This window comes from Battus philenor, unplaced genomic scaffold, assembly GCF_028537555.1.
Source record: "Battus philenor isolate CCGP_79_NKW_IND1 unplaced genomic scaffold, ilBatPhil1.0.hap1 SCAF_8, whole genome shotgun sequence".
In the NCBI taxonomy this organism is placed as follows: Eukaryota; Metazoa; Arthropoda; class Insecta; order Lepidoptera; family Papilionidae; genus Battus; species Battus philenor.
The window spans coordinates 12,932,954-12,954,924 of NW_027181748.1; the positions used below are offsets into that span (position 1 = coordinate 12,932,954).

Consider the following 21,971-nt stretch of genomic DNA (forward strand, 5'->3'; position numbering starts at 1 on the left):
ACAAGGCAAGTAGCAGCGGGGGGCGGGCGCGCGCCTCTCGCGGGGGCGTACCCCCCGCGGAGAGGCGCACGGCCGCCGGAGCTAACTCTCCGCGCATGCGCCACGGCACCGAGAGACCGATTCTAGTGAAGGATTAATAAATTTCATTAGCAAACTCCGCATTCACTCAACCAAGTGAGATTGAAACCGTGAGAGGTGGGAGGCAGGAAGCCGTGTGGAGCGGGGGCGTGAGAGCAGGGTACCTGCGGCGGACGTCCTTGTTGTACCGGCCGCCGTATTTGTTGCGCTGCGCCGCCAGCTCCGTGATCTCGGGGATCCAGCTGGCGAACACAGCCTACGATACACAGCAAACACCGCGCGGTGAGCACCGGCAGCCCCGCGCGCCCCGCCCCGCCCCGCCCCGACCCCCGGCCCGCCGCGAACCCCCGCGCTCGCACAAGGCTGTGTGGCTTGAGTGTCGTCTGTCTGCGTGTGGCTGTGGCGTGGTGTGGACGGGTGCGGGACTTGGGTGCCGTGCCGAGCTACGCCAGCGGGGCTACGTGGCGGCAAGCGTGAGGGATCGTGACCACGGGAGCATGCAAAGCCTGGACTCATTCGCTGACTATCGATGAACGGAACTTAAAAAGAAATCGGTATCACCGGTTCCTAATCTAAGACGATGGGCATTCGGTATAGACGCCTGGTAGACACGCGCACGGGCGCGCCGTCGTGGGCCAGCGCGGGGCTTCGCCCGCCCCCGCGGCACTGCGGGCGACAGGGCGCGGGGCGGTGGCGCCGGGGCGGAACGTCGCTCGCCGCCAGCCCTCGGGACGCACGGGTGCGCGCGAGTAGATAACACAATACATCTGACGGCACTGAGCAAGCTTTCGTATGGGTGATGAGTTGACACCGCCTGCGGGAGCTGGAGCGAGCCAGGCGGCGCTGCGGGAGCGCGGACTGGCTCGCTTGCGCTCCGCCCTCAACTTAAATATCAAACTGATACCTTTTTCCGTGTTCGCGCTTCAGCTCGCCACTGTACTTGGACCTACTTCCTACCAGCTCTATAATTTCGGGAATGCTACTAGCGAACATTGCCTGCAACAGACCATGGTGTCGGTGGGGTCGGACGTGCACGCGGACACCATCGCGAGGTGCACGACAATGTCCACAGGAGGCTCGACAGACTATGGTGACGTACGGAAGACTGTAGCCGGCAGCGGAGCGAAACAAAAAATAAAAGGAGGGGTGTGTGTCTACCGGTGATGTGAGCAACTGAACACAGCCAGGCACAGGTGCGCATGCAGAGATCGCGAGGTGGGAGGGGAGGGACGCGGCGCGGGACCGGCGGCGGGGCCTCCGCGGCGCCGCGTGGCTCCTCGCGGGCCTCCGTACCGCGCTCCTCGTACCACGGCACACGCTGTACACGCGGTACACGCAGTACACGCGGTACGCACGGTACACGTCTCCGATACGAAGCACGGTCAGAGATCCTTCGGCAGCACATCGGTCAGTATCACGTAACAAAGCAAAAGAAAAACAAAATACATCCATGCAGTCGCGTTCGAAGTCACGTTTCGCGTTCAACACGCTCCTTCGGCAACGCAGCTCGGGAGACACGGCACAGCGGACCGGCCCTCCGTCCGAGGCGGTCCGAGTGACACGCATGCTGTCTAGGTGCACTATTCTTGCGTACAATCATTCAAAGAGCTGTGCGCTTAATTTACAATGCCTAGGTCCAATTGGGAGCCACAAAACATCTCGTAGCCCTGTTAAATTTCCTTTTGCTTTGTTATCAATTTGGCTTTATATGCAAGGAATTGCAAGCGTTGCGTATTATGACGCATCGGCTATTCAAGCTTATCACCTCGAGGACTGTGAAATCTTTAGTTTAGTAGACTAAGACTTGCCTCTCCTTGCAAAATCAGTTTTGTCACAGACACATATTTATTATGAACTTTTTTAATTTTATATTAAATTAATTTAATTGAAAAGAAAAACAAAAATGTGAAACTTACCAAGCCGACGAGGAGAAAAAAAACCAAAAACGTTCTGCCGAGAACCGTGTGACAGAACACGTCACCGTAACCTACAGTGGACATGGTTACTATCAAAAAGTAAACGCAAGTCCAATACGAGAGCGACTGCGCGTTGTCAAACTCTAACGGATCACCGGAGTTTTCCAGCTGGAATAAATAAACAGAGGTTACATATGCGAAATACTTAAATCAAATTTATACTTCTACACAAAGACATAATTCGATCGATCTTTTAAGTACACTTACGAACGTAATTTTTATACTTAAAGCAAAAAGAAAACCTTAGAAACATGTGAAAAGTTTATAAATTTATCTCGATTGTGTTTCAAAATATAATTGATTTTGACAATTTAAGTCTCTTTGTGGTTAAATTAAACAGTTTCATTAATGATTAGATTCCAGGAAAAAAATTTAATTTATAAACTATAGGTGTAATATGATCTTACTGCATGCTATCAGTAAATTTATTGAGAATGCGTCTAATTTAGGTACAGACTTTTTCTGTAAGTAATAAATAATAAAAAAGAATAGATTACGTAACGTATTGCTAGACAAGCTTTTCAAAGAGGATCATGATCCTTAGTAAAAGAAGAGAAGGAAATAAATTTGCCAGCATTTGTGACAATGGAAAAACAAAAACTCTTTATCAGGTAGAGGAAACTCTAGTTCGACTTGTGTTTTGGGGAATCCCCTAGAGTATAATTAATCTTAAATCTCATATCCCGTGCTTGAAAAGTGAAAGAGTATGACAGATATATCTAACTCACCAAATGTATAATACCAGCAGCGGTTAACCACACCGATATAAATATAGAAACTAATTGGGCCAGCCGGATTGAGCTCGATGTCTTTAATATATTGAGGTACTGCAAAATATCAGGCACGGTCATTAAGCGCAGAGCTCGGAGGAACCTCAGCCCTGGAAGCAAACGAATTTGTCATTAATATAACTGTATAGTTCAATGTTTGAATGTGCAATTACTTCGTATCAATAATTTTAGATTTAAAAGACACAACAATGGAACACTCAACTTAACTTTATGATTATTCTTATACTTAGTCCAGCTTAGTTAGATTGATTTACATTGAGACACTAAGATCTCTGGGTCTACTAGACTTGATTATGAAAGTAAACATCCCATCTAGTGTTTACATCAAGTAGACACAAATGACTGCGTACATTGTGATCTAATGTAATAAAACATTATATCATCATCCTTTCTAACCGTAGCGTTAGTAGTTAGCAATTAGCGTCTGGACATAGGTCGCCCTCATAGAGATCTAAGACCTGTTGACAATTACAAAGTGGACTGACGACATAGTCAAGCTTGCAGGAAGTCGCTGGATGCTGGCAGTGCAGGATCTGTCATCGTGATGATCTTTAGAGGAGGCCTATCCAAAGAAGAAGAAGGCCCATTAAAAGTGGCCAGTATTCAACATCATCTGACGCCCAACAAGGTCGTCTGTTCAACTTGTGGGTAGACACCTCACGCTGCGTTTACCGTGGTCTCTACTCCTGAACCTTAAAGCCTCAGCAGCCATTTGTTTTGGGCACAATATAGCCTGCCCAATGCTATTCCGATTTGTCAAAGAATTTCCTCATGCCGGATTCGACCTCGTAGAGTAATAAAGAGTGAAGCTCTCTTAATAGCTCGATTAGTGACTGTGAACCAGTACAGAGTGAGAGACCACGTTTCAGTTCCGTATATATAATTTTCTTATGTACATAAAGCTTGACAACTTACCTATCCACGTTCTATCCAGGTATATCGATACAAATGAGGGGGGTATTGTGAAATAATCTACAAATGAATACATCTCGAGCATGAACCATAGTTTGTCACTAGCTGCTATAAACTGAAACAGATAGAATTTATATTTATACATTAGTTCATTGATAAAAATCATTTAAATTATATAATCTGTATTTACATGCCATTACATACAGTTAAATGAAAAAAAAAATCAATTTTTTTAGATACTCATGTTTATTTGATATTATTAGATTTTTCATGTTTTTCCCATAATGCATTGTAGAAGTAATACCAATTATTTTTAGTGTACCTCCTTGCAAGAAGTTATGTTTCTGGGTATCAACGTAACAATTCTCTCATTGAAAAGTAAAACATAAACATTACTATAATTAGACTTAGTACTGCCAGAAGTAAGTAGCCTGTTAAAGCTCAATAGTAAAAAGAAATTAACGTAACGTTGTTTAGAGTGATCACTTTAATTATTGAGTAAATGTAAAACAAATAAAATAATTTCGTGATCAACAAATACTGGCCGATGCATGTGTTAATAAACAACGATAATTACAGCGTGTGAACTGTCAAATGCGCGAAGTTCAAAGCGAACTGTCAAACACGCGTAGATATGAACTTAGCACATATAGTTAAATGCGCAGTTTTAATATTTGTTGCGAATTTTTTTGTTTCATAATTGTATTCGCATTTTCGCTAAATTCATTTTCAAACTACAATCAGGAAAATTACATTTATGTTCATATTTTTGCAACTGGAGTAATACCAGAATGTGCACAAGTTGTTGACTAGTCATTTCAAGTAAAGGATTAGTTTACAAGTAGACAAAATTTGTCAAGAATAAAGAATTACCCAGATGTTGTTTCGTCGGTAACAATTAAACACCCGTGTGTATTCAGCTCAACAGTTTAAAAATTTTAGGAAAAGTGTGTGGGAAATATAGTTCACTAATCACAATATAAAAAAGTACACATTGCAAAAAAATAAAAATAATGTGTTTTCTAAAATCAAGAGTGACGAGTATAAAAAATTGTATCAATCTTGTTGTGGAGGTAGTAGAGATAAAATGTATGCAATAAATAAATTTTGAAGAAAAAATTGAATGATTTCTGCAAACAGACACAGAATTAGATAATTAAGAAATATTTTAATTAAATTAAATTCGAATTAAAAAATAATTAAAATGTAACAACTATGAAATGTAAAAAAATAATAAATAATTAAAAAATAAAAATAATAAAAAAATAATTGAAATGCATGAAAACTTGTTTATCTTTATATTTCTTGACGCGCGTTGTAATCTTCTGTCTTCTTCACTTATAAAACGCTTACAGAAACGCGGTTGGAACAGCGCTATACTCTGTTCGGCTAATAAATTATAGGCTAGTGTGACCTTCAGGTGATGGGCGCAATGACGGATATATTTGGCAGGCCATTGTTCTTACGTTAGGCCAATGCTTCGTTTGTCATTATTAAAATTATAATGATAATAAAATTCAGAGGCACATAAACTATACTTAGGTCTCTATAAATAAGTCAGATCGAATTTATACTGTAATCACTTACCCGTATAAAAAAGTAGACCATAAAAAATATGTTAAAGGCAAGGTCGATCTGCTGAGTAATATTGTCACTCCATTTCTGGCACCGTTCCACTTCCTCACTGGAAATAGAAACGACCGGCATCACATCTTCGAAACGAGGGGGTGACAACGCGTTACAACATAACGGGACATACGAATGCTTCGCCGCTACCGTGGAACTACTTCAACGTTCGAAATGTCACTTATCTTACGTAACTGTTTGAGTATAAACTCGCTTTATCATTTAAAAAAAGAATAAAAAAAGCCATGTGTCAACAGCTATGGTCACAAAAGCATATATATACACCAAGAGATGCAAGCGGGGATTTTATTTGCAGTAAAATAATATATAAAAATAAAAATAATTCAAATCCGACATCGTATGTTCTCTAGTTCCAATGTAACGGCATCGCACGACGAACATATCACGAAGCCAACGACTAAATAACATTTCAGCTGATAAAGAAAACACAAGCTAACACATAATGACTATCTCCAGCAAATGTGTCGGGTCACATTTATATTAACTATCAACTCACGTATTCCTTTTTTCAGCATTATCATAAGATGGTTGACATTAATAACAGTGCTTAAGATGAAATTATACATGCCTAAATACACACTGTCTGCATAATGGCGGATTTATTGTTTTTTTTTTTTTTGTAAATAATATATGGTGCTTTCACTTGCCAGTTTCAATTTGTCAACGTCCATATGTTCTATTGTTTATAAATGAATTAAAGTTATCTTTTTTAATTTTGTTATACAGTTATTGCTCAAGTGTTATCAATTAAAAAATTATAAATTTTTGTATATTAACAGATTATATAATTTCATATAAATGTAGCACACGGCAATGACATAATTATATATTGTATATGAATATTATAACGATGTTGAATTTTTAAAAAATGGCCAGCTACAAAAAAAAACTAATATCACAGGAATATTATTTTGCTATCTGTACTCATGTCTACGACACAGTTACTACTATTTACTATATATTGTAGTACTGGCAATATGTAGCACTGGACAAAGTCAAAGGCCTCGAGTTCGAACGCCAAAAAACATGAACGTATTAGTTTTTGGCAATCAACTTGTGTACGTTTATTCTATTTATTTGGGTTAATGGTGTGAGTGCATTTACCTTTAATACTTTTTTTATAAATATGATCTCGAAGCTTATGTTTGACACATATCCACAGGTAAAAAATGCAATATTTTTTAAAAATAAATAACGTCAAAGACACTTTTGCTGTTAAACCAAATAAATAATGTTTAATATTTTACTTTTTGTTTGTTTATTGACCCCATTATTAAAATAGAATAATTTATAGAGACGAATGAAATATGAATCCGATTTGGTAGAAACTAAAATTTATATACTGCTTTATAATGACATCCCTAAACTTTATGTTAGGAGTGTACGAACAATTTAAACTGAACGAGTAATATTAACCTTGAACCTTTTAGATTATATCCATTAAGATAATATTGGCTAAAACGCTATGTAAAAAAAACTAACATAGTTGTCAAATTGACATAATAATGGCTAAAAATACATGCTGTATTTTTTCTTATTTTCGATCAAGTAATTTCATCAATTATTTAAATATACTCTGGAATATATTCTAAGTTTAAATCAATATTTTTAAGTGAAAGCACATTATATTTAAGAAATAATTCATATTTAATGCATCCTTAACATATATATTTTAATACTAGCAACTAACGAGTATAAGATAGACAATTGTATTTGAAAATTCAATTGTCATGCAATCTCCGCTTATGTTTGGATGACAGTGCGCATCTAGGATTAAATAAAGGAAACGTAATTACCTGGATGCGTCTATGAAGTAGATGATCAGCGATGCTATACTCAGAATGAACACCAACACTACCTAAAAGTAGAAATAAAAATAATCAGTAAATGTAAAACCGGCAGTATAAGGAAAAAGAGAGGCAACGAGGTCATCAAAATGAAATTTATTATTTATTAAATCTATTATAACGTTTTATTTTAATATTCTTTATTGTACACAATAGAAAATATAGACATAGTTGCATAATAGTAAAGGAAAAAGTAAAATGGTCGGTGTTATCACACGAGGCAATTTCTTCCAAACTATCATAGTATGGAAACAGTAGAAGTATAAATAACGGGTAGTTAACGTATATTAAACATACATATATACAAATGTATATAAACATACATACATATGCATGTAGCATATATAATTTAAGTACAATGAAATATTGTTTTAAGGAGGGTTTAATTGTAATGCTTACATTATATTATTAATACATTCTTATTGGTATTAACATAGTATTATTAAAAGAGACCACTTGTCTAAGTTATAAGAAAAAAGAGCCCAATTTAATAGAAACGAAAATCAGATTGAACTCCCCTATAAGGAATCCTTAAACTTAAAGTTATAAGGCTGCCAACGCGACCTGATCTGACAAGAGCCCACAACAAATTCAGACAGATTTTTTGGATTTACTTTTACTGTTATCCTTAAAGTTAGAGCAATTAATTTCTAAACGTTTATTTCATAGCTTCTTAAATTCATTACAAAATTGTACGTATATAACGGGAATGTATTGTATTACTGTACACAGTTGGCTACAAAACAGTTACTAATTTTATACAGCCTAGAGATATTTGAGTTCCATTTGGTCCCACGTTGGGCGCCAGTTTGTAGTCTCTCACAGTATAATTGTATAAATAAAACAAAATATGAATCAGCTAGTTTAAAAAGATGACATTAGCGATACTCGAGCCGGAATGGCGATACGCGGCGAGGTACTGTTCTTTTTTCTACACCATCGTTATATCAAACTATCCTCCTACAAGTTCAATAAATAGATAAATCAATCACTTAAAAATTTAAAAGTAAATTTAATTTTTTTTGTTAATTCAATGTGTATATCATAATGCAATTCACGTATATTATAAATAAAATTAATAATAATTTACTGACAACTGCTCGCTATGTCTATGTTTATTTTTCTAGTTTTTTCATTCATTTATCTACAGTTTCCTCTGACGTCAGTCTGGTATTGTATTTACTCTTTCCTTGAAGATGACCACGTCATGTTAGAACGGAAATACGTCGAAAGATTCCATTAAACTCATCATTTGTATGCAAGAATGGTTCGTAATAAAACGATGGATATCCGCAGTCAGTTTAATCGTCTCATACATGCGCCATTACTGTTTTTATTAAGAAAACCTATTTAAATGGTTAATTGCGTATTTGTAAAGCAAATTAGTTATTAAAACGATGCTTGCTTTTGGCAAGTATACTCTTTGGGATTTATGTCGAGTACGATCTCTCGAAGCCGCCAACTTGCTTAAGCTTTGATAAAGTTTCTAAGAGACGACTCAAAGGCGCATTAAAAGGAGGAATTGTGAAGATGAAGTCGGTTCCGCAGCTTCCGAGCATTCGTGTCTCGACTAACATAATTAAGTAATAATAATTGAATCAAATTATTATATTTTTCCAAGCTAAATATATATATATATATATGTGTGTGTGCAGTGGCGTACCTAGAACTTTTGCCGCCCGGGGCGATCTCCAGTTTGCCGCCCTTTCTATTATAAGTCAATCAAATAGTGGTTTTTATAAATTAATAAATAATTAACACATAAATAAATTATTAAGTTATTTAATCAATATTAATTAATACACAGAGTAAATTTTTTTACACATATTTATATGCACTCGTAAATATATTTATATTATATGTAATTTCTTGTACTATTGACAATATTGCAAGATTTTGTAGTCTTAATTGACTCATTGAAGAACGAAGATAATTTTTTATCAACTTCAATTTTGAGAAGCCTCTTTCGCAACTAGCGGCATTGATTGAAATTGTTAAAAAAATTCTTAACAAAATTACAATGTTGGGAACAGAATTTTCCAACCTATACTGCTAAATAAATTTTAGCCGATCACGAGGGCCCTTCTCCCCGTTTTTCTAATGTTTTGCCTCTTTTTTTAGTGTAGGTACAGCCATAAAAACCTGGATCCTTTTTCTTTCAATATGGAACTGTTCTTTATCAATGTCAATCAAGTCATTTATTTGACATTCAAATTCTTCATTTAGTAGGTTACACGGTATTATACACGAATATTTTCTTACAAGGCCGTGCAACTGATCGAAGCGTTCTTTCTATAATTCTGTCCATAGATGAAAACATTTCTCTTCGTACTTCTTCTTCTAAGGATAGCCCCACATCTCCACGTCGAATTTTTCCCACTCATATTTTTTCTCCTTTTAACTCGACGCTCAGTCGATATCTCCAACTCTTCACAAATATGTTACGTTAAATTATAATACGCTGTTATAACAGCGATTTTTACTAGCGTATCTCTTTGTTTCATGAAATGTGTTTGCAAAAAATTTAGTTTTATTTTGCATTGGTGGACATTTAACCCTTTTACTTGCAGGTATTTTTGAGCGTCCTTAATTTCCAAAAGGACGGGTTCCCATAAATGAAGGTAACGTAGAAAAGAAAAAGATTGCATAGAATTGAGTAATATTCCAGCATCTGATCTCGTTTTACTATTTTCTTCTTCTAATAATCATAATAATTATTTATTACTCAAGAAAAAAAAATATGATAAGTTGCTTTTTACAATTATAAGTAAATATAAAAAATGCCGCCCCAAGGTAAGTGCCACCCGGTGCGGACCGCACCCACCGCCCCTACCTAGGTACGCCACTGTGTGTGTGTGTGTGGGTGTGTGTGTCTGTGTTACAACACTCAGCAATCATTAACATAATCAAATATTTCAGCCAAATGACGTCCACAGCTGAACATAAGCCTAACCCGAAGATCTGTAAAAGAACTTGATGGCTGGGGTCTGCATCCAGCTTCTTCCTTCGACTTTAACAAGACCGTCTATCGACTTTCTGGATGTCCCACGTTACGCTTTGTGATTTCAGGAAAAATAGTATATTATATTTTTACTAAAAACATAACGTCTTTAAATATTAAAAAAAAAATAATAATTTTAGTATAGGTTACCAGAATTGACATAATTAAATCATTGTATCGGGTTTTAAAAATCTTTCAATATTTTAGAGATTTACTTGAATTGCGCACTGCGTGCCTCCTTATAGAACCCTGATTAGTAATAATGAACTATTCTCTATAGTTCCATATTTTTCTGAAAACAAACAAAGCAAGGTGATCGTAATAATTGTAAAAGCTTTTAAAAAGTTAATATAGCTTTACTTTTCTATCAATTAATTTTTATTTATATATTAACACTTTTTTGTAAACCATACACAATATAGAGTAAAAAACAAAAACATTTCATATGGAGAGGCGGTCTTATCGCTCGAGGCGATCTCTACTAGACAACGTAATGTATCGTACATCTTAACTGAAAGTCAATAGGTTCAGTAATAATAAATAACGAATGGCAATAAGAAAAGCGTTTTAAAAATTACTGTTTACTATCTATCCTTCCAAACTTTTTACTGTTAGAAGTTGTTGTTGGCTTGCCGCATTCCCGTAAAAAAATTGATATAAAACATTTAAGAGTGATTAATTTTAACAAGGCAGAAATAATGTGTAAAATTTTTAATAATTTTACTGAACAACAATTATATATTCACCCGTTTATAGCTTTTACTACATGTATATATATATATACATAGAAAAATAAATAATAAAATGATTACTTCTGAATAAAATGATTGATGATTACTTTAGGTAGTCAAGCAGCGGCTTTCTGAACTTTACTTTGAATTTAAGTCTCCTGATTACCCTAATCCTAAGACATAAACAATAGAAATAAAATTGCGTCGCATATTATATACGATCACAATGTATAATTACACATATTTACGAATATTGCGCAGTATCCTTCAGTATATACTTAAAGATACGGCGATATGGATACGCACATATAAATTAGCTTCGTTTAATGATCTAACCCTCTTTGTCATGTACAGTTAATTTATGAAGGTAGCACTTAGTATGCGACAGTACCCAGTGTGACTCATCGCCAAGTCACCGTGCCTCTGATATCATAGCACGATGCTGTGGGAGGTGGTGATGCAACCCGTGGTCCTGATATTAATTATTCAATCAATTGACTTGATTTAACGTTCGACTATGCACTTGTTTGCAGTGTTAATTTAAACCTAACGTGACCTGCGGTATTAATTAAGCTTGTGTGATTTCATTAAATAAGTATGTTTTACATTTATGTGCTTGTTTGCATGAATAATTTAAACATTCTAGATAAATTACATAAAATGATTTTTATTTATTTACAGGTGCTGTAATTACTGTGAATTATAATCAATCGAAACAGTTTCTTACAGACAAATATAATATGGTAACAGGAAGGTCAAGTAGCGGATAATCAAAGTTGAAACTGTACAAAACAGTTCAGAATATTGAATATATAACATGATTTAAATAAAGTGCATTTATTTATAAACACTTTATCAACTTGGATGGAATATCACTTGCTTGAAAAAAGAAAACAAAAAAATAGACTTAATAGTTTAAATGAATAAATTAATAATTGTCAAGATAACGTTACTTAATTATGTATTTGTTAGGTATATGAGATATATACCTAACAAATACATTCGGGTTCCGTAATAATAAAACATAAATAGAAACTTCTGTTATTTGAATGGCCATAAGGGTATAGCCACAAATGCGATAATATCTAGGTGACATATATTAGTATCTTTCTAATCTGAAGTTAATTTGTAAAACTCGAATTATTAGTTTAGTATTCTTAGTAACAAAAATTAGACCTACAATTCCTATAAGATTTAACATATAATGGTCTTTAAACATAATTGCGACATGTAGTTTAAAATAAAAGGTAGATTTGAATAACAAATGTTTAATTCAACTTGTCTCAATACACTCTAATCAATTCCGTACAATGATTAGGACCTCCACCATCAGCTCAGTGAATTCTCTGATACTTCGGCTACATAGGCCTGAGGCGCCCAGAGAGTCTCATTGTCTTGTATAAAGGCAAGGGAAAAGGACCAAATGAACGATCGCCAACCCCATGGCCGGACTCAGTGTCGGTGGTCACTGGCCTCTCAATCAGAAAAACTATCCGATCATGTGACCAAGGCTATCCAGGAAGGACCCGACTTTCAGCAATAAAGATAAACAACCAAGGAGTCTCAAAGAAAATTAGCGTGTTTTATAAAAAAAAAAACCTTATTAAATTATAATTGTTGTAATAAAATAAATAAAGTAAGTAAACAATTTAACCAAAGTAATATGACGATAATACTATAATATACGATTAATATTATAATTAGGATATAAAATATATGAATTCCGACATATCGTGATTTGTAAAGATACAAAAGTTAATTCCCATAAAGTATTTACCTCATGTTTTGGATAAACGACTCAATTATCTGTTCTCTGGTTAAGACTTCATGATATAATAAAAATCATTCAACCGTAACAATTACTATAAAGGCGGTTTAAAAAACTATAAATTATATTTGCATGTATATACTTGAAGTTATATTTTCATTGTAGTTGTTTTCATTAAATGTTAACATTTAATTTAGTTTCCAAGTTTTCATACAACCTCTTTGCTAATGTTATCGAAGTTTTTGTTAATTTTCAACGTAAATTATTATTCTAAATTTAAATTACCCGTTCTTTAATCTTTGAAATTTAAGCAACGCAATCGTTAAATGTGGGAAAAATCGCATACTTTTATAAGTATTATGTTTTTTTTATTTACTTTGATAAAAGTTTGTGTAGAACAAACTTTTAATTCATATATCCATATTACCATAATTTTATAATTAATTTATTTATTTACTTGTATATTTATATGAAATTAGGAACCTGAACATTTTATGATAATCCTTTTATCGTATTTTTCAGACAATTTCATAGGTCTTTAAACGAGGTTTTACCTTGGTGGATTATTTGCTTACCTTAGCTTAATTTTTAAACTTTATCACTACGCACAGACGATTATAGTTCAATGTTTTCATAGCTTTACGAACTTCATTTTGAATTCATAGAATTTTTAAACATTATTAAAATTATGAGTACTTTTTTTAATTTTTTAAGACGTTAGGTTAAAGAAGTTTATTGTCATTGTATATATAAATGCGTCTCATCATCATTTCTGCTTTAGGTCGGCCACTACTGGGCATAAGCATCTCCCATGGATTTATAAGTCTTAAGAGTATTTTAACAAATTCTTTTGTCTACTTCGTGCAAGTATCTTTCGACTTGACTTACTGTTTCGCGTCTTTACTCTAGATCTAGGATGAAGGTAACTTCTAACTAGTTTTATTAAAAATCTATGGTAGAGGCCTATGACCATATTTATTTTATGATTTATGGTTATATGTTGTTGAGGAAAATATCGTATTTACGTTCTCAATGTAGAATACAGTAGGAAATTTATTTTAATGCGTTTCGGGATCTGTTAATAAGGATAAAAAAATGGATCAAGACACAGAGGTCGCTTAGTTTTATCTTGGACAGATCAGACGAGGCCAAACAAGACAAAATATATAAATAAATCAAAGAATATAAAATGTAACGTCGGAAATGATCAATGACAAGCCTTTTCTGTGACTGTTTGAGCGGCTATCTCACTTTTTATGTACAAAAGTTTTTTCCATAATAAGCCAACAAAAGATTATTTACATATTTTTTTTCCTTTTGTCTAAAATTTTCATTACTGGTAACACGTATTTTTACACAAAAACTTCTATTCAAAATAACAAAACATTTTTTAAAAATTTTTTTTCATGTGTCTAAACTTTTTCCGGGATGACATAATAAAGAAATTTTCATTTTTCGGTAGCATTTTGTTGTTAAAAACTCTATTTAAATATGTAACGGGGACAGCGTGCACTCGTGCCGGAATGAGGCAAAGTTTTAGATGGGCTAAGTTTCAGCGTACCGTACATTGGGCACCGACTAAATGAGGGTAAAGTGAAAAGTAAGAAGTCTTCGTAACTTTAATTTGTTGAATATTATATAAGTAATGCTAATTATATAACTTATTTTTAATTCATTGATATAATCACATAGCGGTCTTTTAGATTCAGTTGATTCAGGGTGATTCTTATAGCCTTGTTTTTAAATTAAAAATAATTAGAAAATATAAATTTATATATAAAATCGTGGAATACATTAATGACGAAAACAGTTAAAATTTTCTAACTTTATACGAGTTTATATTCAGTATTTAAAGTATATATTATTTTATTTTTGTTATCAATATTAATAAATCGTACTGATACAGTAATAAATATTTACAATCTATTACACTACAAGTTTGAGCCAGATCACAAGCTTCCTCTTATAACCTATATGAAATTATACCCGTTATTATTTTAAGGTAAATTCGTAATCAAATATATTTAACCTAGCAAAATTCGCAAAAAATTAAAAATGACAAAAAAAGGGTCACACAAAAATTAAAAAAAAATTACATTGTTTTTATCTCGACCTAAATTCCAATAAAAAAGCCGTAGTTGCATTGGTTTTTGCTACGCCAAAGAACGCGTAGTCCAATCGTAATGTATATTGGATTACCAGTAACAAGTACACAGCAAAGATAATCCTGTTACGGTTTTACATCCAATTACGTCGACGCCGCGAGCCATTTCTACGCCATCTTGTCGCGCCGCCTTGACTTGAGATTTGGTGATTTTTTCATTCCTCTAATGTCTTATTAAAAAGATTACTTCACTTAAGTATTTGGTCACAATAATTTTTACAGATAGTAATACTTTTGGACATCCTAAGATATCTATATATTATAATTGCGAAGCAGTACGCGGGTTTTCGATCGCAGTGTGAAATTATGTTATAATTAAGTGTAAAATAAACATTGTAATATATGTATAATATTACAATGTTTATTTTATTAAACATTGTTGTAAGTATTTTATGATTAAATATGTGAGCTAGTTTCATATTTAAATACTTCATTATCCTGAGTAATTGCATAATACTTCTTTGTCATATTTATTACCCTTTTTTAATTTAATTTTTTTTCAATCCATTAAAACATTGTAAGAAAACACGGAACGTAATAAACAACGCTGCCTATTGTGCTTCTGTGGTGTTATTGTATTCTATGTATAAATATTTAATAAAACAAAATGAAACAAAATGCCTTTTATGTTTAAATAAAATATTTTTAAATAAGTAAATCAATGTGTACTTTGTACTTTTTAATTAATATATACATTAAGTGTTGAATTGACAGGTGATTTATATATCTGTTGTAAAAATACTAAACTGTAAAAAATATATATATTGAGAACATTTAAAATTAATCATTGTTTCCATTGGAGAAATATCTTTGAAAAAAATAAAAAAGAAACAGGATAAAGCTAATAAACCTCGAATCAACTGAATAGACATCTTATTCGTATTTCTTTTATTCACGTAGATAAGAAAACATTTCCATTGACCTTCAGTGACCATAGGCAGAACGGCGCCATCTTGAAAGAAATATATTTATGGCTTCTTTTATTCTTTAGTTATGATTACTAGTGTTTGAACTATATGTATTCTTTTTATGTTATTGTCACAGATTCCCTTGTTTTATTTCAGTTATTAAATTCGTCATAATGAATTAAAAAAATAACGAGTAGCGTGTTTCTTAGTAAGTAGGAACTAAATTCGGTATCCTAGTAAACTCAAATTCATCATTATTAAAATAAAAAACTATTCTGTTATGTTTGCGGTACAAACTTAAATCTTCTTTTTTTAAAACTGAATATTCTGTTTTTTGATCAACATGTTATTTTGTTTTAAATTAGTATAAATGTTCTACGGCTATTTTTCTCACGGTATAAATTAGATGCTCAGATACTAATCATTATATAGACTTACAAAATAATAAAATTCTTATACGCACATAAGCCACACTTAGTGTGAATTTTCCTCTTGTATCTAGAACTTGCTCCTGTTTACCACTTTCAACATTGAATATTAAATTCTTGCCAGTATTACTACATGATATAATATGTTTTCCATCAGGAGAAAAGTCTAAAGTCCATATATCTGTGGGTCCTGCCTCCGTTGTCTTTAACTTGAGGCAATGTCCCATAATATTAGGGAGGAGTCTTGTGAACTGCTTGCTAGTGCTGTAAATATGAGAATGGAATATTTAATTTATTCCAGAGATATCAATGTGTTTTAAATCCTGAGACAGAGTTCGTGATGCAATAATGATATCACACCCAGATTGAACATAATTGAGTTATAAGGCCAACCAAATGTGATATAATTGGAGAAGAATATACCCATCTGTTTAAAGTATTGGTTACCAATCTTATTCTGATACCACCAACCCCTTTAAAGAAATAAATTGCAACATACCATATTAATGTCACGTGTTGACGGACCCTTCCGCTCCGTGAGCTCAGTACAGATGAAGCTGTAAAAGCCTTAGGGCTAACAGCATTAACATCTTCAAAAACAATAGATTTTTAAAACTCCGTCTCTCAAATTTTAGTAATAGAAACCAATTATTTTTTTAACCTTTTACAAAATCGACTAAATTTTTCTATTAAAACAAAAAAATTGTGAGTTACTAACATAAATTTTATAATTAGTTAATTTGTATTGTATTTTAATTAATTTAATTATTGTAGATATATTTTTAGGTCAAATTGCCTTTGACAATCTAGAGAATGTCGTGCCCTATAAATCCCAAACGTATAAATTCCAAATAATATACAAGTGGGACAAGAAGCGCCATTTAAAGGTGTCGTATTGATCAACCAATCCCTGCGCGGAGCAGCCTGGTGTACAATTCTTTTTTTATAAAATAATTATATATTTTTATTATATATTTTATTCATACAAAAGATGGCTCCATTTTGCAATCTGTAAGATTATTTTATACATATTTATTTGTATAAACATATTTATTAATATTGCATTAGAAGAAAAATTAAAACATAACTTTATTTTAAATTAATTTACTTTAAATATTACGTTGAAGTCGAAGATTTTTAAATTTTAAAAAGAGTGCTATGTGATTATACGATTTATTTACACGATAAACTGTAGTCTTTAAAATTATTATTGATATATTGGAATTTATTTGAATTAGAAAATTATACTTTTGGGCATTTATCACTTTAATATTACTATAAGGAGCATTAAATTGAGAACTATAAAATAAAATTTATTCCGCATAGATAACGTATTTTTATTATGTATCACATATTTATGACTGTATATTATTCGTGAGCAGCCGATAGATGGCGCTGGCAGGTGTGTGCTTGCGCTATAGTTTGACATAAGTAGTTGTACAAAAAGGCACCGATCGTTTAAGACTGCAATAAAAAATAAGAAGAAGAAACGATGAGAAAATTTAAGAAAGATTTTAAATTAATATCCAATAATCATACTTTAATCTTAGCAATATAAACAAACTTCAAGAAGTTTTAACACAGTGTTCACATTCACTGCATGTTTCATTACACAATAATACATTTAATCATACCGGTAAATTAATATTTATGTTATAGTATAACAGTAAAAGTTGAATTAAAATTATTTTTAAATTAACAGTATTTACTTCTTAATGGCAGCCTTTGTGGAACCATGCACTGACAGCTAGTTGTACTTTTAAGAACGCCATTTGCATTTTGAATATGAACTATAACATTTCTTATTGTTTATCGTATGTTTGATAGAAAGGAGTTCGTTATTTAAATTCAAAGAAAGATAGAATTAAAATAATTAAAGTGCTGAACTAATTAAAGTATAAATTCGCCTATATATAATGCTCCGGTAAGTAAAGTCGATCCGTAAATATCATAGCATTTTCATAGTTTACTAGCCTTTTTAATAAAAAGAATAAACCAAATAGAATTGTAGAAGCCCGTTATGATATATAATTATAATTAATAAAATAAGTAATTAATTTTAATTTTATTTATAATTTTAATGTTTAGTACTGTTATAAATAACACATAATTTAATTCATTTATTTTAATTTTAATTATGTAGTTGCTACAATTGTTTTTCCGCTCTCTGTTCTATTGTCGCAGTAACTATACATATCGTGTCAGTTACAAATAAATTCATAAGTAGTGCAAAAATGCGAGTTATCTCTAAAAATCCTGAATCAAGCTCCCAACAAATACTCTGCTAACTAATTATTGTATTGTACATCTGTTTTGTGAATTAAAATAAATAATAAAAAACAAGAGATTTTATAAGACAATTAAACTGGTATAGCAAAAAATATTATCACGTTTTCAGAAAAACTTAAATAAAATATTAAAATCACCGATTTATTAAAATGAATTAGGATATTTATTTTGAAATGACAACGTAAATGTGAAACAGACATTAGAATGGTTGTGAATTATGTTATTCTCAATATAAAAACATGCGTGCAATGAACGTTCCGATAAATCCATTCGGCTGTCAAATGCAGATCGACTGCGCTGCGATCGCATTTGTGTATTTGACATATTTATACATTACGAAATGATGATGCGGTAATTATGATTCAGTTATTTATTTTTTTGTTTATTTAAGACTTCAATAATTATTTTCGGCCTGTAGGCAATTTTTGTTTTAATTCTTCAGATGTAAATTTTCTTTCGTCATATTTATATGATGAAATTTTAAAGTTTTAAAGTTATACACCTCATTTGCCAACGTTTAGTTTATAGTTCACTCTATACAAAAGTCAATGGTTTCGTAAACAATAAATGACGTAATGATAATGAAGTAAAAAAAGTTTTCAAAATTCCGATTATTTTATATCAACCTGAATTATTGTTTATTTTTGGCCCTGTATAGTTTGTACTCCTAGAAAATATAAACTTCTCGCATTTCTATAGAAAACATCTATTAATGTAATTATTTCAGAGTGATCACTTTATGCAGAATTTTGGAAATAGGTGTAAAAGCTTTGAAATTTTTTTGACAAATAATCTGTACATTAACCCCTTGGAAGCCTTTACAGAAACAAGCAATTACCGTATATGATATTCTATTATTACCTAGTGATGACCTTACTACAACTACGTTATGTAAAATAATTAAAAATACAATTATTAATAAATATTACGATCAAAATATATGCGTCTAATGTAAAAAAATGCAGTGATTTGTTATAAAAACGTTTAAGAGATATTAAAATAACACTAAGAGGCGTTGAAAAGCGGAAAATCTATTTTGATAGTGACACACAATCTCCGTTTCCACCGGAGAATGAAAAATGATGGGTTATAAATAAATAAAGAAAGATTATTTCTCACCGCTTCGCTTTCGACTATGACTTTAAGGAAAATGTACAAATAAAATTTATTAACTATCTTTTTGATAGATTTACATTAATTTAATATAGATCGATCTCTGAAAAACATCGTAATGCTTCATGGCTTTGTAGGTTAACATTTTGTTTAATGCTATGAAATTATGTAGAAATTATTAAAACATATTTTGTTTTGTTATGAAAAATTTTAGCTTATGTTTAGTTAAATGTCATAGTTTAAAACTTGAAAACAGATACTTCAATCAGTGTTACGTAGTTGTGTGGTCTTTGCTACTTGAATAGTACATCGTTCACAACTTTTCTTTTCTGTCGTCTATTTCTATAGACAGCACCATTCACGACATCTTGTGTTCTGCTTATTACTGTGATATAATCATAATTTCTTTTATTTCACGATGTTAGACGAACGGGTTGATTTCCAGTAACTACCGCAACCAATTTTGTAGACGTTGTCTGGCCGTTAGTGATGTTTCCAAGGGAAGATTTCGCTGGTTGTGTGGCAGATTGTAAAAAACCATGTTTTAAAATTTTTGCTGATGAAATGTCGTATATTGGTTCTTTTATGTGTCTACAAAACTATCATATTTATTAACCCTTAAATGCATGGCTTTTATTTATACTATAAAAAAATATTTATCTTGCTGATAAGTACACTAAAATGCAGGGAAAAATAGAAAAACAATATGTATATAATATCTTTTCTACTTATTTTTTAAAAACCTTAAGTTTTAGATATACACACTGTACACTGTGCATTTACTTTTAAGTGTAGTACTCATTTTACTTTTAAGTAGTATTTTGCAGTTTTATATCATCATGCATTTAAGGGTTAAAGAACCTTTATTGAGGTATATTTAATTTTTTTTCTTCTTTCAGAAGATAGACGCCCACTTGAAAGGCTTGGCTGCTCATATCCAGCGACTAATATGATCTAACTATGTCGTCGGTATACCTAATTGGGGGGACTATCCAAGCCGTATAAACAGGCACGTGGTCGTCCCCTCACTATCAGTTGCACGAGCGATGTGCCTTGCCCACTGCCCTTCAAACGAGCAATTCTTCGAGATATGTAGGTGGCTATGATTCTTCTGCAGATCTTCACATTTCCGATGCGGTCTCTCGGCAAAACTCCGAGGATAGTTTTCTACGAAACCCGAGTAACCTTTAATCTTCTTATAAAGCCCACCGTAGGCATATAATGTCAACAAATAATAATATTAAATATTAATCTAGTTAAAATATTTAACGGGATATACGTTATATTTTTAACTGGCTGTTCTCTGCCCATTTCGCCTGATCGCTACCTTTTGTTTGTAATTTAATAAAACCTATTTTTGGTAAATTTTAATATTCGAATATTAATAGCCTCCCTCCAATTCTCTTAGAGGGAAAATTGGATAAAATTCTTTCTTAGTTGGCTTTAACTCTATAAACTTAATATTCTTGAAAAATTTCAAATATTTAAACCTTATGGTTGCAGAGATATCGTGATGCATTGGTGTAAATCTCTTATATGTGGATATTATATGGTTACGGAACCAAAAATAATTTCACTGCTATTTTCGTTAAAATCGTCAAGAATCCTTTTAGTAAATTTTAATTTACAGCATTTTATATGTAGTTGTGTAAATATTAAATCTATTTGAATATATAAATATTGGTATTTCGCTACGCAATTAAAATTGATTTTTTTTTATTTAAGCTAAGCAATACTTTTATGTAGGTATATAAGTAAGTGAATCGGTATGAACTAACAAATAATAAATTCGTATAATACGGCGTGAATTTCTTCGGTTGTTTTGCGTTAATGAAAATATATTTTTAGATATTTTCCTACATTTTATTCGGTGCGGACGGTCCCTTATTTAAAATTTATAAAAGCATAAGCGTCGTTAAACGGAAAGTGGACTTATTTGTTTAATTGCACGTGAAATGGCTGCGCTTATGAAACATGCGAGTGCTGAAAAGTGCTATATTTACACATGAGCGTGAATTAAGAAAGTAAACAGGAATTTCTTGAGCTTGAAGAAGAATTTTATACAAAAGTATTTTTTTCATTCATTCACGTATGGAAGATTGATGACTATAATACAATTTTATTGTTTATAAGTGTAAAAACTACAAAGAAGTGAATGTATAAGTATAGTCAAAAATCAATGGTTTTCTAAATAATAAATTACGTAATGATAATCTTGTAAGAAAAATGTTTTATAATTTAAGATTGTTCTATATTAAATTTAATTATTATTTACTATTTGTTTCTGCAGAGTTTGTACTGTCGTTTGAAACCTGTCG

At 32.5% G+C, this 21,971-nt stretch overlaps 1 protein-coding gene across 3 annotated transcripts in view; it reads right to left on the reverse strand.

The window, feature by feature from the left end:
- The window catches only part of slo (calcium-activated potassium channel slo), a 90,732-nt gene that overhangs the window by 27,556 nt on the left and 41,205 nt on the right, over window positions 1-21,971 (reverse strand). For all 3 annotated transcript variants that reach the window (XM_068774922.1, XM_068774921.1, XM_068774923.1), the window contains exons 2-7: window positions 7,201-7,262; window positions 5,345-5,441; window positions 3,761-3,872; window positions 2,783-2,934; window positions 1,995-2,162; window positions 983-1,074 (exon numbers count right to left, since the gene is read on the reverse strand). In XM_068774922.1, coding sequence (XP_068631023.1) covers window positions 983-1,074; window positions 1,995-2,162; window positions 2,783-2,934; window positions 3,761-3,872; window positions 5,345-5,441; window positions 7,201-7,262 — 683 coding nt within the window. The remainder of the gene's footprint in view (window positions 1-982; window positions 1,075-1,994; window positions 2,163-2,782; window positions 2,935-3,760; window positions 3,873-5,344; window positions 5,442-7,200; window positions 7,263-21,971) is intronic.